The sequence below is a fragment of the Mesoplodon mirus genome, assembly GCF_964341445.2.
Source record: "Mesoplodon mirus genome assembly, chromosome: 2".
Taxonomy (NCBI): Eukaryota; Metazoa; Chordata; class Mammalia; order Artiodactyla; family Ziphiidae; genus Mesoplodon; species Mesoplodon mirus.
Window position 1 is genome coordinate 195,601,635 of NC_138977.1, and position 14,100 is coordinate 195,615,734.

Below are 14,100 nucleotides of genomic sequence, written 5' to 3' on the forward strand. Positions count from 1 at the left end.
GGGCGAGACACTATGATCCAAGTCTAACTACCCAGAGGGCTGGTCCTCTCAGAGACCTCCTTTCACTCTCAGACGTCACCACTGTAAATGCAGGGCAAAGATTCGGCCTGGCGAAAGGTACCCACTCACATGTGGACAGCAGTCGGTGGCAGATTCACACACACACACACACACACACACACACACACACACACACGACAGAATGAAGAGTTAGAGGGGAAAAGCAATAAAACACTCTGTCAACCCGGCCAGGTTCTCAACTTGGTGGTATCTCAGTAAGGGGTGACTTCATCATCAGGGCCACAGATTTGGCTGCACCTGGTGTTGTATAAATCCACTGTGACATCCCTAGAGAATTGTACTGTGACATCCCTAGTCTTACACTAAACCACTGTAATAAAGGAAAAGGCTTGTCAAAATCTCACATGTTCTGCTCATTCTGTCATTTTATTACCCAATTATCCATTACATTTTTCAATCACTTTACATAACCAACCATTTTCATCGTTGTCACACTATTGTAAACCACATCAGCAAGTTAATACATAAAGCTTTGCATTTCAAAAAACTAGACACTTTAGTAACAATATTACAAAGGTTTTAGCTTCAAAAATAACTGAAAATGAAAAAAATAAACTTTTAAAGAATTAGCATCATAAAATTAATTTATTCCAAGTAAAAATACAAAATAATATTATGACATTGACCAGATATGAAAGTCCCTCCCAGAAACAACTCTATTAATGATTGAGAAAGCACTCCTTAAAGAAAATACGAAATAAAATGAAAAATATGTAAATATGTTTAATTTTTTTCTTAGCAAAAAATCTTTCTAAAAATAACAATGAAAATTTGTCTCAGTACAAAGGCTACATTACTATTGAAAAAATACCAGCATGAAGAAAAGGTACATATTTGACAGTAGAAAAATGATTTCAGTGAATCACAATGTCTAAAGTTTGCAATGAAAATAAATCTGCAATAAAGATTTATGCCTTTTTTCTTTTCTTTTTTTTTCTATTTTTTATACAAACAGTACAAACAGTATTGCACATAACAACAAATAGTCGAGGTTAGGTTATAGCCTTCAAAAAATCGACTAGTTCAAGTGTCACATCAAGGAAAGGCCACAACAGGACCTGTGATACCCGGGGGCTTCCCATCAAGTTGCAGGTCAGAACACCTCTGTGTTTTAAAAAATAATTTTTTTGAAGGACCCTCTCTTTTAATATAACATTAACAACTTGGGGGCACATTTATTTACAAAACAAAAGGGAACATGTTATAATTTAATAAACTAAAAAAGTTCTCTTTAAAAAAATACAAACAGAAGAACTCTTTCACAATCCTGGTCAGTCGTGCACAATCAACGCTTGATTATAAATATACAAATTAAGGGAAAGTAGTTTCCACCACCTATTCACAACTTTCAGCACCAAATGGAGTTTATTTTTTGAAACCTATTCTTTATGACAATGCTTTTTCGCCTTCACTTCAGCTTTATGCTGTACAATATTCCAGCTTTTTTTTTTAATCTCAGTATTATTTTAGTACATGAAAGAGGGGTGCTTCTTCAAAAAGTTTTGCTTCTTTCACATAATTAGGTAGATTTCTGTAGGTTAGATATGATCTTTAATATTATAGTTATAAAGCTCTAACTTCTTCATTTTCAAAAAACACAAATAAGCATGAAAAAAATAAAGTTACCCATCTGTTAAATCATTTTTCTTGCAGAATTAAATTAATATATATTTTTCTGAATAAACTTACTTAGAAAATATCATTTTCTTTCCTATATTTCAAAATTGAGGTATTGCAAAAGATCATGTCAGTCAGAAAGCATGCCTTTTTCCTTAAAAACAAACAAACAAAAAAATCTTCAGCCAACTTTTGAAAACTGTCTAGAATACAAAAAGTAGTAGTGCATAACAAAATTTCTTGTACAGATGAAAAAAACCACAAACATAGAAAAAAAACAAACAGAAAACCACAGCTGGGCTGGAAAAAAGCAATTATTACCAAAAAGCCCAGAGGTAACCTCAAAGGGGGAGAATTCTAATAAGCATTTTTAACCCAGTAAAAAACTATTTTGTTTTTTCCTTTTTGAAAACAAACTATAGTTTGAGAGCTGTTAATTGCAACTAAACACTGGAGAAACAAAACAAAACAAAACCAAGCGATATTAACTTAAGACAGTACAAGGACATCACAGCGCATAAAACACAGCGACTTAAATCTATTCTGCAGTGTCATATCCAGTCAGATTGTCCCCAGAATTCCAAAACATAGGAAGAAGATTTAAAAAAAGATTTACATAGTCTCATAATCATTGTGTGTGTTTATATATTACTCTCTGCAGCCCAAGAGTGAATGCTAAAAAAATGTCCATGGTAGAACTAGCAGGTCTGATTTCTGTTCAAGCTTTACAGGATAAATCCAGGGAATTAAGTAGTTAATTTCTCACCCAGACAACCAACCTGCCCAGGCCATCTTATTTTGTACAGACATTTCTTTAGCATCACGATCACGCAACTTTCTTAAAATGTGCCTAGTTTGTCAATTGACAACTTATCTCTATATACTGTATATATTCCTAGTGTTTGTAAGCTAAGATGAGCTCTTTGGTTTTCTGGACAAGGTCTGAAGCTATGTAAAATGGTGCAAGCACTAGGAGGTTGTAACTAAGAGCTCATGTGTTAGTTAATAATATACCAGTTATGAACTGTCAAGTTCGTTAATGTCTGACACAGAGGCTTTAAACAGTTAAGTTTGATCACAGTTAGACATAATCACTTTACTATATAAAATAAATTGCACAATATATAACAGAGCACCGCAAAGTACTTCATCTACCATCCACAAATTTGCTTTAAGAATATCCTACACCTAGGTTTTATATTGGTTGTAATATAGGTCATTCTGTTATGGGCTGTTCCTAATTTCAGAAGCATTCCATTTATTGAGGCATGCCTTCCTCCAGTCAATTACCATTTCTTTGAATGAAAAAAATCTTTTTAAAAAAAATCAGTATTTTATAGCTTATATAGATTCTTAATTTGTGCATTGTGGGAAGGTTTTATACTAGACATCAGATATAAAATTTATTGCATGCAGCAACCTGATTAAGTAAACATGCAGTCAGAAATAGTGACCTTCCGTCGAAGCTTTCTCAAGTCTATTCTGATCTCCTTTCGGCAGCTGATTCTATCCCTAAATCACAGAAGTATGTTGTTGGGTTTTTTGTAATTGATACCTTAGCCTGAATAGAGTATTATGGTATTAATAATACCACTTTAATAGCAGCAAAAGCTATTGCAGCATAAATTTACATAACACTAAAAGATCTAACCAAAATCCTCAGCAAAACAAAAATTAAACATGAAGGAAAAACAAAGATTCAGCTTATGAGGTATCCTTACATGTCAAAATAGAGAGCAACTAAAGGCTTATTTTCATTAAGGGTTTTCCTTACTCTAAATGACCCCAGCTAATGATTGCTGAATTGTTGTGAAGTTTTTGCTACATCTGCCACCTACTCACGAGGATTACCTTTGGTAAGTCTTCTCCTAGGGGCGATTCTCTAAGTTTCTGAAAATAAGTGCATGCTCCAGTTCAAAAACGATCAAAACAATAACAATACAACAACAACAAGAAACAAAAAAATCACAGACATCAACCTGATGGCCGCTGATGAGAATGGCAGTCTACAAGTGACAAATCAGGTGTAAGAAATTAAGGTACCAAGCAGACAAAGGTGTGAATCAAAGTGCAAATCAGTACCGTTATACACTCTGCAATTCTGTATTATACTGGACACTGAGTTCAGTAATATGACTGTAAATAATAATAATAATAAAAAGACCCATTTCTTCTTTAAAAATCGAGAACAAATGCACAGATTTCCAGAACACTGTAAGCCCTGAGGCAGTGCCCTCTCTTTTCCCTCCTTGTTATCTACTCCAGTACTTGTGGCTGGGTATACCCTGGGCTCAGCTCCAGCGGAACGGGACATGGCGAGGGCGGTCACCTCCCTCCTTCACCAGCGGTTTGTGGAACTCCCGCCCGGCGCGGGAATGTATGCTCGCCCAGCAGTATTCGCAGTAATACTGCAGACAGGTGACGTTGGCACAGAAGAATGGGGCAAACTTCCCACCACAGCGTGTGCCCTGGCACTCATCACACATCTGATCATCCAGCACATATGGCTTCACTTCCACCTGGACCCAAAGAGGAAAGACAGGAAAAAAGATTTTAGCAAAGCTTCCTCACATTTCTTCCTCTTGAGCATTTATAATGGAGCTTAATATGTCCCAGTCAGACTTGGTGTTGAACTCAGCTGGTATCAGACAGTGGCTGAGAGTACGGGATCTGCTCCTTGACTTACGACTTACTAATTGTGTGATGGCAGTAACCTCTCTCTGTGCTTCTGTTTGCTCTACATGTGGATCTGTAAAGTGGGGGTAACGGTGACACACGGACACACACACATCTGGGTATCTATATGATGGGCATAGCAGGGTCTACCTCAAAGGGTGCTGGTGAGGATTAAGAGAGGCAGCACAGGTAAAAGCACATGAGCTGAATCCTGAAGGCAGGAAGCACCCGGCTATGCACGAACAGCATTTCAGGGAGAGGAACCAGCAAGGACAAAGCCCAAAAGTAGGCAAAGGCAGAGCACATACTTGGGGAAGTTTGGCAGGAGCTGGGCCAAAGGGGAAGTCCCACTGAGGCTGGCAAGTCTAGCTGAAGGGTGACTGTGAGGCTCTGGGCTTCAATGTTTTAAGCATAAGGCTTTCAAAAGACTAACCTCCCAGTACTGTTCACAATGGATGGCAGGCAAAGGGGGACTAGGGGGGATGTTAAGAAGCTACAATTGAGGCTTTTTTATTTTTTAGATTTTATTGCCTTAATCTCCCTCCAAGACTGGAAGCTTCAATAGAGAACTTTTCATCACAGCCTTGCAGGCTATGTTAGAGGAAAACCAGAAGCAAGGAAGAACAAAAGTTACCACAGTTTTCCCCCATGTCCGCTTCCTAGAACCTCAGAAACGGACAATCATTAATGTTTTCATACCAAATGTTAGAAATTAGCAGGAAGGTGGCAAGTCTCTGTGATCAGGCTCCTTCCCACGCTGACCTCTAGAGCCGTTCTGGGGAAGAGCAAGCACTGTGGCCACTGGGGCTATGGAGATGGGGACCCACATTTTTTTAGTCATGAGCCAACTGCCTGACAGTTTGGGCTGCCTCTGGACGCAGCCAGGAGGTTCCAGCAGGGCACGGGGCAGGGTACCGAGAGGCTGATGGGGGACAGCATGGGGGGAGCAGGGACATAGGGAACGCCTGGGATTGGGCTCTGGCATTCCTGGACCTTCCCTTCTGAAGGCCCCTTCGCCGGCCTCCTCTGGAGTTCTGTCTCTGCTTGGAAGACCCACTGGAGATGACCTGTCCCAGCCCTTGCTTACCCAAGGGGGAAAATGTCTTTGCTCTGGCTCTAGTTCCCTTCCTCCTATTTTTCCCTCCTCAACCTAACAGGTTAGAGAGTGGGCTTCAAAAAAAAAAAAAAAAAAAAAAAAGAATCTCACATTCATCTCTGCATCATAATTAAAACTGTAGTGGCTCCCGGGTCATCTGCCTAGGTTCAAATCCCAGCCACATTACTAGCTATACAACCTCAGGCAAATTTCTCAGGGACTCTGAGCCTCTGTTTCCTCATCTGTACACTGGGGGAAAAGAACAGTTCGTACTTTATGGGGTTCCTATGAGGAGCAAATGAGCTAAATCACATAAAGCACACAGAACAGTGCCTGGCACATCAGATGCCCTCACTAAGTGTAGTTATCACTCCCCCTACTTCCTCTCTAGTCCAGGCCACCACAACGTGCATCCACACCTGTCCAATACTGATGGCCTCTGCACTGGCCACCAAGCTCCAGGCCTTCCCTGGGTCAGTTCTCCTATGTCCAGGTAGACGTTTCAATCATCTGCCTTCTCAATGTCTCTTGCCTGGTCAAAAGCCCTTCAGGCTCTCCCCTACCTTCAGGAGTAAGCCCAGCTGCCTCAGTATAACAGGGTACTTACTGCCTGTCCCCTGCGACTCAAATGTAAGCCAAAGCCTTCAGGATTTGCCCCAATCTCCCTCCCATCTAGTCCCCAACTCAAACTCGACCTGGTCTCTAACTTACCTGCACTTTCTTCCCACCTTACATGCTCAGCCCACCCAGCAATTTCCTGTACCCAGTGAGGCCCAGACTTTCTTTTCTCTTTCCTTCTTAGCATAAAATTAACAAACTTAAAGTGAACAATTCAGTGGCGTTAAATATATTCACAATGTTGTACAACCACCACCTCTATTTAGTTCCAAAACATTTTCTTCACCCCAAAAGGAAACCCTGTAGCCACTAAGCAGTTTTCCCTACCTTCTCTCCCTCCCCAGCCCCTGGCAACAACCTATCTGCTTTCTGTCTCTATGGATTTACCTATTCTGGATATTTTATATAAATGTAATCACATAATTGTGACCTTTTGTGTCTGTCTTCTTTCACTAATCATAATGTTTTGGGGTTCATCCATGTAGCATATAGCAATATTTGATTCCTTTGTATGACTGAATAATATTCCATTGTTTGTGTATGTATATGCATGTATATATATGGTATTTTGTTTATGTATTCATTCATTAATGGACATTTGGGTTATTTCTACCTTTTGGCCATTGTGAATGGTGCAGCTATGAACATGTATGTGCATATGTTTGTTTGAATATTTGTTTTCAATTCTTTTCAGTACATACCTAGGAGTAGAATTGCTGGGGCATATGACAATTCTATAATTAACTTTTTGAGGAACTGCCAAATTGTTTTCCACAGCAGCTGTACCATTTTGCATTCCCACCAGCAATGTAAAAGGGTTTCAATTTTTCCATATACTCACCAACACTTGTTCTCCATTTCTGTGATTATAGTCATCCCAATAGGTATGAAGAGATGTCTCATTGTAGTTCTGATTTGCAATTCCCTACTGATGACATTGAGCATCTTTTCATATACTTGTTGGCATTTGTATTCCTTCTTTGGAGAAAGGTCTATTCAAGCCCTTTGCCCATTTTAAAAATTGGATTGTTTTCTGTTGTTGAGTTATAAGACTTCTTTATGTATGCTAGATACTAGACTTTTATCAGATATATGATTTGCAAATATTTTCTCTTATTTTGTAGGTTGTGTTTCACTTTCTTGAAAATGTTCTTTGATGCACAAAAGTTTTTAATTCTGAGCAAGTCCAATTTATCTATTTTTTTCTTTTGCTGTTCTTCCTTTTGATGTCATAGCTAAGAAGCCACTGCCAAATTCAAGGTCAAGAAGATTTGCTCCCTGAACTTCCCTGGTGGTGCAGTGGTTATGAATCCGCCTGCTAATGCAGGGGACACAGGTTCAAGCCCTGGTCTGGGAAGATCCCACAGGCCGTGGAACTAAGCCCGTGCACCACAACTACTGAGCCAGCATGCCACAACTACTGAAGCCCACGTGCTCTAGGGCTTATGCTCCACAACAAGAGAAGCCACCGCAATGAGAAGCACACACACCACAATGAAGAGTAGCTCCCACTAGCCACAACTAGAGAAAGCCCGTGTGCAGCAATGAAGACCCAACGCAGCCAAAAATAAATAAATAAAATAAATAAATTTATTAAAAAAAAAAAGACTTGCCCCTATGTTTTCTTCTAAGAATTTTATGGTTTTAACTCCTATAGTTAGGTTAACTGATTTCAAGTTAATTTTGTATATAGTGTGAAACAGGGGTCCAACTTCATTCTTTAGCATGTGGATATCCAGTTGCCCCAGGACCATTTGTTGAAGAGACTATTCTTTACCCATTGAATGGTCTCACCAACCTTGTCGAAAATTAACTATAGGCCCAGCCTTTCAGTCCCACAGGGAACTATTCCTTCCTCCTTTGAACTTAATACTCCACTTTGCTCCTCTGGCATTTCCTAGCTATAGTTCTGCCTTGGTCAGCATCTCTCCTTATCTTCAAGCAGCTTGAGGACAGAATAGATCTGGGGAAGAATGTGATCTACAGAGATTGTGGGCTCCTGGGGGAAGGGAGCTGTAGGCTCATGAAAGTGTATGTAACCTGGCCTGAACTCCCTGTACTTGAAGGCCAAGAAGGAGCGAAGTGGTGGACTAAGTCCCTTCTGCCCTGAGGTGGGAGGACTACTGGTAGAGGCAGGGTGTGTGGGGAACTAGGAGCAGCCAGCTTTTCCACCTTTGGTCCATGAGCTGAGGACTGCTTTGCCTCTACCACCAGGTAGACGCCTACACTCAGGGTGCTCCAGCAACCAGATCGGAGTCCCAAAAAGCCCAGAAAAGGGGATCCAGCAGTGAGAGAGAGGATTGGTCTATTACATTCAGCAAAAGAAAGCTGCCAGAGGAGAAAGACAATAGCCCTTTGTAATATATACACATGTGAAAAGAGTACTTAAGGAGATTCAAGCCTAGCACAAAGGGCACTTTCCGTAATATATATATATATTTTTTTAATGTTACCTTTGTTTAGGTGTAAAAGTGGCATTTTGGTTATGTGGGGGATTTTGTCCCTCAGTTTTTTTTAAGAGCTTAAATTAATTTTTTAAATTGAGGTTAAAGTCATAAATAATTAACCATTTTAAAGTGAACAGGGACTTCCCTGGTGGCGCAGTGGTTAAGAATCCGCCTGCCAACACAGGGGACGTGGGTTTGATCCCTTGTCTGGGAACATCCCACATGCCGTGGAGCAACTAAGCCCACGTGCCACAACTACTGAAGCCCACATACCTAGAGCCGGTGCTGCGCAACAAGAGAAGCCACCACAGGGCTTCCCTGGTGGCGCAGTGGTTGAGAGTCTGCCTGCCGATGCAGGGGACACGGGTTCGTGCGCTGGTCCGGGAAGATCCCACATGCCGCGCGGAGCGGCTAGACCCGTGAGCCATGGCCGCTGAGCCTGCGCGTCTGGAGCCTGTGCTCCGCAACGGGAGAGGCCACAACAGTGAGAGGCCCGCGTACCGCAAAAAAAAAAAAAAAAAAAAAAAAAGAGAAGCCACCACAATGAGAAGCCCGCGCACCACAACAAAGAGTAGCCCCTGCTCACCACAACTAGAGAAAGCCCACGGCCAGCAACGAAGACCCAATGCTGACAAAAATAAATACATTTATTTTTAAAAAATAAATAAATTTTAAAAAGGGAAGGGGATTGAAAAGGAGCAGGACGGTGTGGGGCCCTCCTGGATACAACCTCCACCTTGGGTCCCCCGTTTCTTGTTTGTAGAAAAAGGCTTTAGTTTCCTGGGCCTTTCCTAAGTTCCAAAGAGCAGACTCAAGCAGTTACTAATTAGGGGAGTGAAGAAATGCAGAAACAAAGGAAAAATAATCAAGAAACAACAGTTCAGAGATACAACAGAGTCCTAGTTCCTCCTCAAGGGAAATACGTAACAATCTAACACATATCTTTGAGTTGTTCTGCAGGAACTAAGACCCTCACCCAGGTGGAGGATGGTGACTACATGCTGACCATAAGCACACAGACCCCTGACTGGTTGGAATCAGAAGGTTGATGATTAAGATTCCTGAAACACCACCCTGTTACCTCACCACCAACCAAACAGAAGAAAGTCATGCCCCCTGCAACCCTCACCTCAAACGTTGCCTTTCAAAGCCCTTCCCTGAAAGCCAACAGGGAGTTTGGGTCTTTTGAGCATGAGCTGCCTATTCTCCTTTCTTGGCCCTGCAATAAATGCCTCACCACAACCTGGTATCAGTGAATTGGCTTTGCTTTGTGACAGGTGAGGGGACCCAAGTTCGGTTGGGTAACACCCATACATGTACATTTACTTTGTTTTTTAGGTTTTTGCCACTATTGACAATTCTGCAATAAATATGCCTTTCATGTGTCCTCACATCTGTGGTTTTATTTCTAAGCATTGGGATTATAGCATTAAAAACAACCAACAGTAGGATTATTGGGTCAAAGAGTATAGGTATTTTTAATTTTAAGACTTTGCTAGTTTGCTTTTTTAAAATGTAGCAATTCACATCTCTATCAGCACATAATAAGTAATTATCACCTCTTTTAAATGCTCTCCAGTCTGATGAGAATAAAGTGACATTAATTTTCATTTTCCTGACTATGAATAAATGTGAACATCTTTTTAGGTGCATTGCCTGTGAATTCTTATGTGAATTATCTTCTACCCATTTTCCCACTGTGTTGTATGTCTTTTTCTTGCAAATTTTTAAGAGTTCTTTGTATAGTATAAATAATAACCTGCAATTGTTTTCCAAATCCATCATTTGCCTATTGACTTTTCTCAGGAAATCTTTGACATTTAAATGTATTTTATTTTTACATAGTCTAATATATTTACTTCTTTCTGAAGCTTCTAAGTTTCTAATCCTTATTAAGAAGGCCAACCTGGCCCTTAATTTTTTCATACAGACCTAGTTGCTTTGATTTTTTTTTAAAGATTATCATTATTTTTTTATGTTTAAATCTTTCTTTATGTAGATCCTAGTTTTATGGTTTGGTTCATTGCAAGTAATTTATGACTTTTGTTACAACTGTGATTATTTTCTCCATTTTTATTTCTAGAATAGCATAAAGCTACTAGTATTCTTCCAAGTCTTCTTGACAGAGAAATAATATCTTGACTAAATACAGGATTTTGGGATCACATCTTTTTCTCTCAGACTAATCAACAGTATTCCTTGGTGTTCTAGCTTCCAATGCTGCAGATGAAAACTCTGATGCCAATTTCTTTCTTTTTTTCCCTTTGTAGGAGATAGTAACTAGCTCTTTTCACGTGGAAGCATGTAACATTTTCTCTTTATCTTCAGTGTTCAGAAATTTTAGTTTTATGGAACCGAACTTGGGTCCGCTTGCCCATCACAAAGCAAAGCCAATTCACCGATACAAAGTTGTAGTGAAGGAAAGTACAGCTTTTATTACAGGGCCAAGCAAGGAGAACGGGAGGCTCATGCTCAAAGACCCAAACTCCCTGATGGCTTTCAGGGAAGGGCTCTGAAAGGCCACATTTGAGGTGAGGGTTGCAGGGGGCATGACTTTCTTGTTTGGTTGGTGGTGAGGTAACAGGGTGGTGTTTCAGGAATCTTAATCATCAACCTTCTGGTTCCAACCAGTCTAGGGTCTGTGAGTTTGTGGTCAGCATGTAGTCACCATCCTCCACTGGGGGGGTGGGGGTGGGGGTGGGGTCTTAGTTCCTGCAGAACAACTCAAAGATATGTGTCAGATTGTTATGTATTTCCCTTGAGGAGGAACTAGGACTCTATTTTATTGCTGAACTGTTGTTGCTTGACTATTTTTCCTTTGTTTCTGCATTTCTTCACTCTCCTAATCAGTAACTGCTTGAGTCTGCTCTTTGGAACTCAGGGAAGGCCTAGGAGACTAACGCCTTTTCTACAAACAAGAAACGGGGGACGCAGAGGGGCTTTTGTACCCAGGAGGGCCCCACATGGTCCTGCTCCATTTCATAGGGAAACGGTTAAATAAAATGTGGTACATCTACCCTGTGGAATATCATGCAGTCATGAAAAAGACTGAATTAGTGTTTGTTTTGAAACGATTTCTACAACATGGGGATATTAAGATCTAGTGGAGTGATGGATACAAGCACCTACTGCAAACTGAAGAACATTGAACAAATAAATGTAAGGTCAAGTAATACATTCATGCTGATATCTGAAAATGCAATATGAATAAACTCCATCTTCCGTGTATTCAGGCTTCCAGCTGAGCTTGGCACCAATGTTCCTTGCTGCATGAGGGGTTTTGAGGGATCTAGTCAACACAGTGCTTCAGAAGATCTACCATGAAGCCCTATCATGCCAGAGGCACCAGGCCTAGGCATACACTGATACCTTATTCTATCAGCTTCCTTAAGGAATAATGGATTTCTCATAAGTTACTTTTCCATGGAGCAGACATTTTTTCTTTTTGGTGCTAAACATCTTGAATTTTGATGTTTCTTGATAGACATCTTCCTAGAATGTACTATTTATTCTTCCCCCTCTTAAGCCAAGGGTACTATCAGAGTCCCTTATGTAGTGCAAGTAGGACAATGCAGTGGACAGTTTTCACTTTTTCTGTCACCTCCTTCAAAATGTGTCTATCTGCTACCACTTCTATTAATACCTTTCAAAGACCCTTTATAATTTTGCAACTTCCCATCATTTTAATTGTATTAAAAGCTAGATAACCACATTTGCTAAATCTCACACATTAACTAAGACTCTGGATAGAGACAAAAAAGTAAAGGATGTGGCTTCTGGACTGCCACTGTGCTCTCGGAGGCCGTTTCCGACACCTTCCAGAGGGCTCCCTTCCAGACAGGTGACTGGTGTTATTACTGCAAAGCTGCTGTCAGCACCTGTGTGCAAGGACTGATCCAAAGAGTACAGCCTTGCCCAAAAGGTAGGACATACACCAAGAGTCAAAATGATCCACAAACACATGTGCAAAGTGGCAACCACAGCCTCTCAAAGGGCAACAGTCAAGCGGTACCTCTGACAATTTATATCAACAAAGAGAAGTAGCTGCATGAAGAACACTGGTCGTTAGGTGGTCCTTATGCTAAAGAAGAGTGATTATTTTGGCTCAAATGGATTCATTCATTTGATGAATATTTATGGAGTGCCTATTCCTTATATGCCACCGTATTAAAAACTGAAATACAATGGAGAACAAGACATAGTTCTTCCTTAAAATAATTTATGGTCTATTTGAGAGTTTCTTAAAGGCATTCCCAACCATTTGTAGTTTTTGTCATATCCTAATACCATCTGTACTATTACTTGATGTTTTACCTGACTATCCATATTAATTCTATTTTTCCCAATACACATATACATAATTATTAAAATAAAAACAGAAAAAGAATAGATATATGTATATGTATAACTGAATCACTTTGCTGTACACCTGAAACTAACATTGTAAATCAACTATACCCCCAAATAAAATAAAAATAAAATAACATAACATAAAAAGAGGCTTCTCTGTTAACCACCTAAAACACCTGGAGTATCATTAAGCTACAGCACTTTGGAGACACCAACCTACTGGGATCACATTAGTGATCTACATGACCATTAAAGTTCAAATACTAGAGCCCTTCACAGAGCCAATCAAATCACCAAGCTGACCTTCTGGTTCAAAGAGATTTACAGGACCTGGAGATGAGAACTTCCTACAGAGAGAAACGCTTGAATTCATACTATACACCTAATGGAGATGACCATACCCAAGGATGCTGAGAACATGTGTAACTTATTGATGAGGGATAACTATTAAAGATAAGGAAGACTGATGGGGAATGCTGGATAAGTGGCTATAAAAAGATGGAAAAAGGTAATAATATATGTAGAATGATATAGGCGAAGAAAAAGCCATACTTTAATAAACTGATCTCAATGTTGACATTGTTGTGTTTCTAACAAGCTAGGGAAAATATTTTGCTTGGCAGTCATTTTGATATTGGTCAACATAATGACCTCCTAAAGTAAACAAAGCAATGACTAAGAGCTCTTGGTGGCAGAGAGGTGATACCTAGGGAGACCATAGACTATTCACAGGTCCGGAGTTCTCTCTCCTTGGACCTGAAAGGTTGTAGAAATGAGAAAGGAGGCATTAGCCAAGGTCAGGCTCAGCTTGAATTATGTGCTAAAGGTCATATTAAGAACAGCTGGCCCCTGCTGCAGTCTGCCCTTCGGTGACAGGAAAAAAAAAACAAATTAAGTCTGTCAGATACCCAGCCGTCCCAAGGCAGGTAAGGCATGTTTACAAGTGGCTGGAAGATGAGCAGCAGCAATGATTTCAGAGTGGACAAACTGGAGAAAGAGGCCAAGTGAAGAGGTATAATTTAACAGGGATAACTGTCTGGAAAGGCCTGCCCAGAAGTCAGGTAAGCCATTTCTTATCATCTGGAGCAACATGCTTCCTGGAAAGACCAATTTTTTTGGTGTACTCAAAGCTTTAAACATAGGGCTTCCCTGGTGGTGCAGTGGTTGAGAGTCCGCCTGCCGATGCAGGGGACACAGGTTCGTGCCCCGGTCCGG

At 40.4% G+C, this 14,100-nt stretch overlaps 1 protein-coding gene across 4 annotated transcripts in view; it reads right to left on the bottom strand.

Annotated features, from left to right (window-relative positions):
- Positions 1 to 426: 426 nt before the first annotated feature.
- CPEB3 (cytoplasmic polyadenylation element binding protein 3) overlaps positions 427 to 14,100 on the bottom strand; it is a 180,217-nt gene continuing 166,543 nt past the window's right edge. For all 4 annotated transcript variants that reach the window (XM_082630111.1, XM_082630114.1, XM_082630112.1 and 1 more), the window contains exon 10: positions 427 to 4,217. In XM_082630111.1, the coding sequence (XP_082486237.1) occupies positions 3,990 to 4,217 (228 nt within the window). In that variant the 3' untranslated portion in view covers positions 427 to 3,989. The remainder of the gene's footprint in view (positions 4,218 to 14,100) is intronic.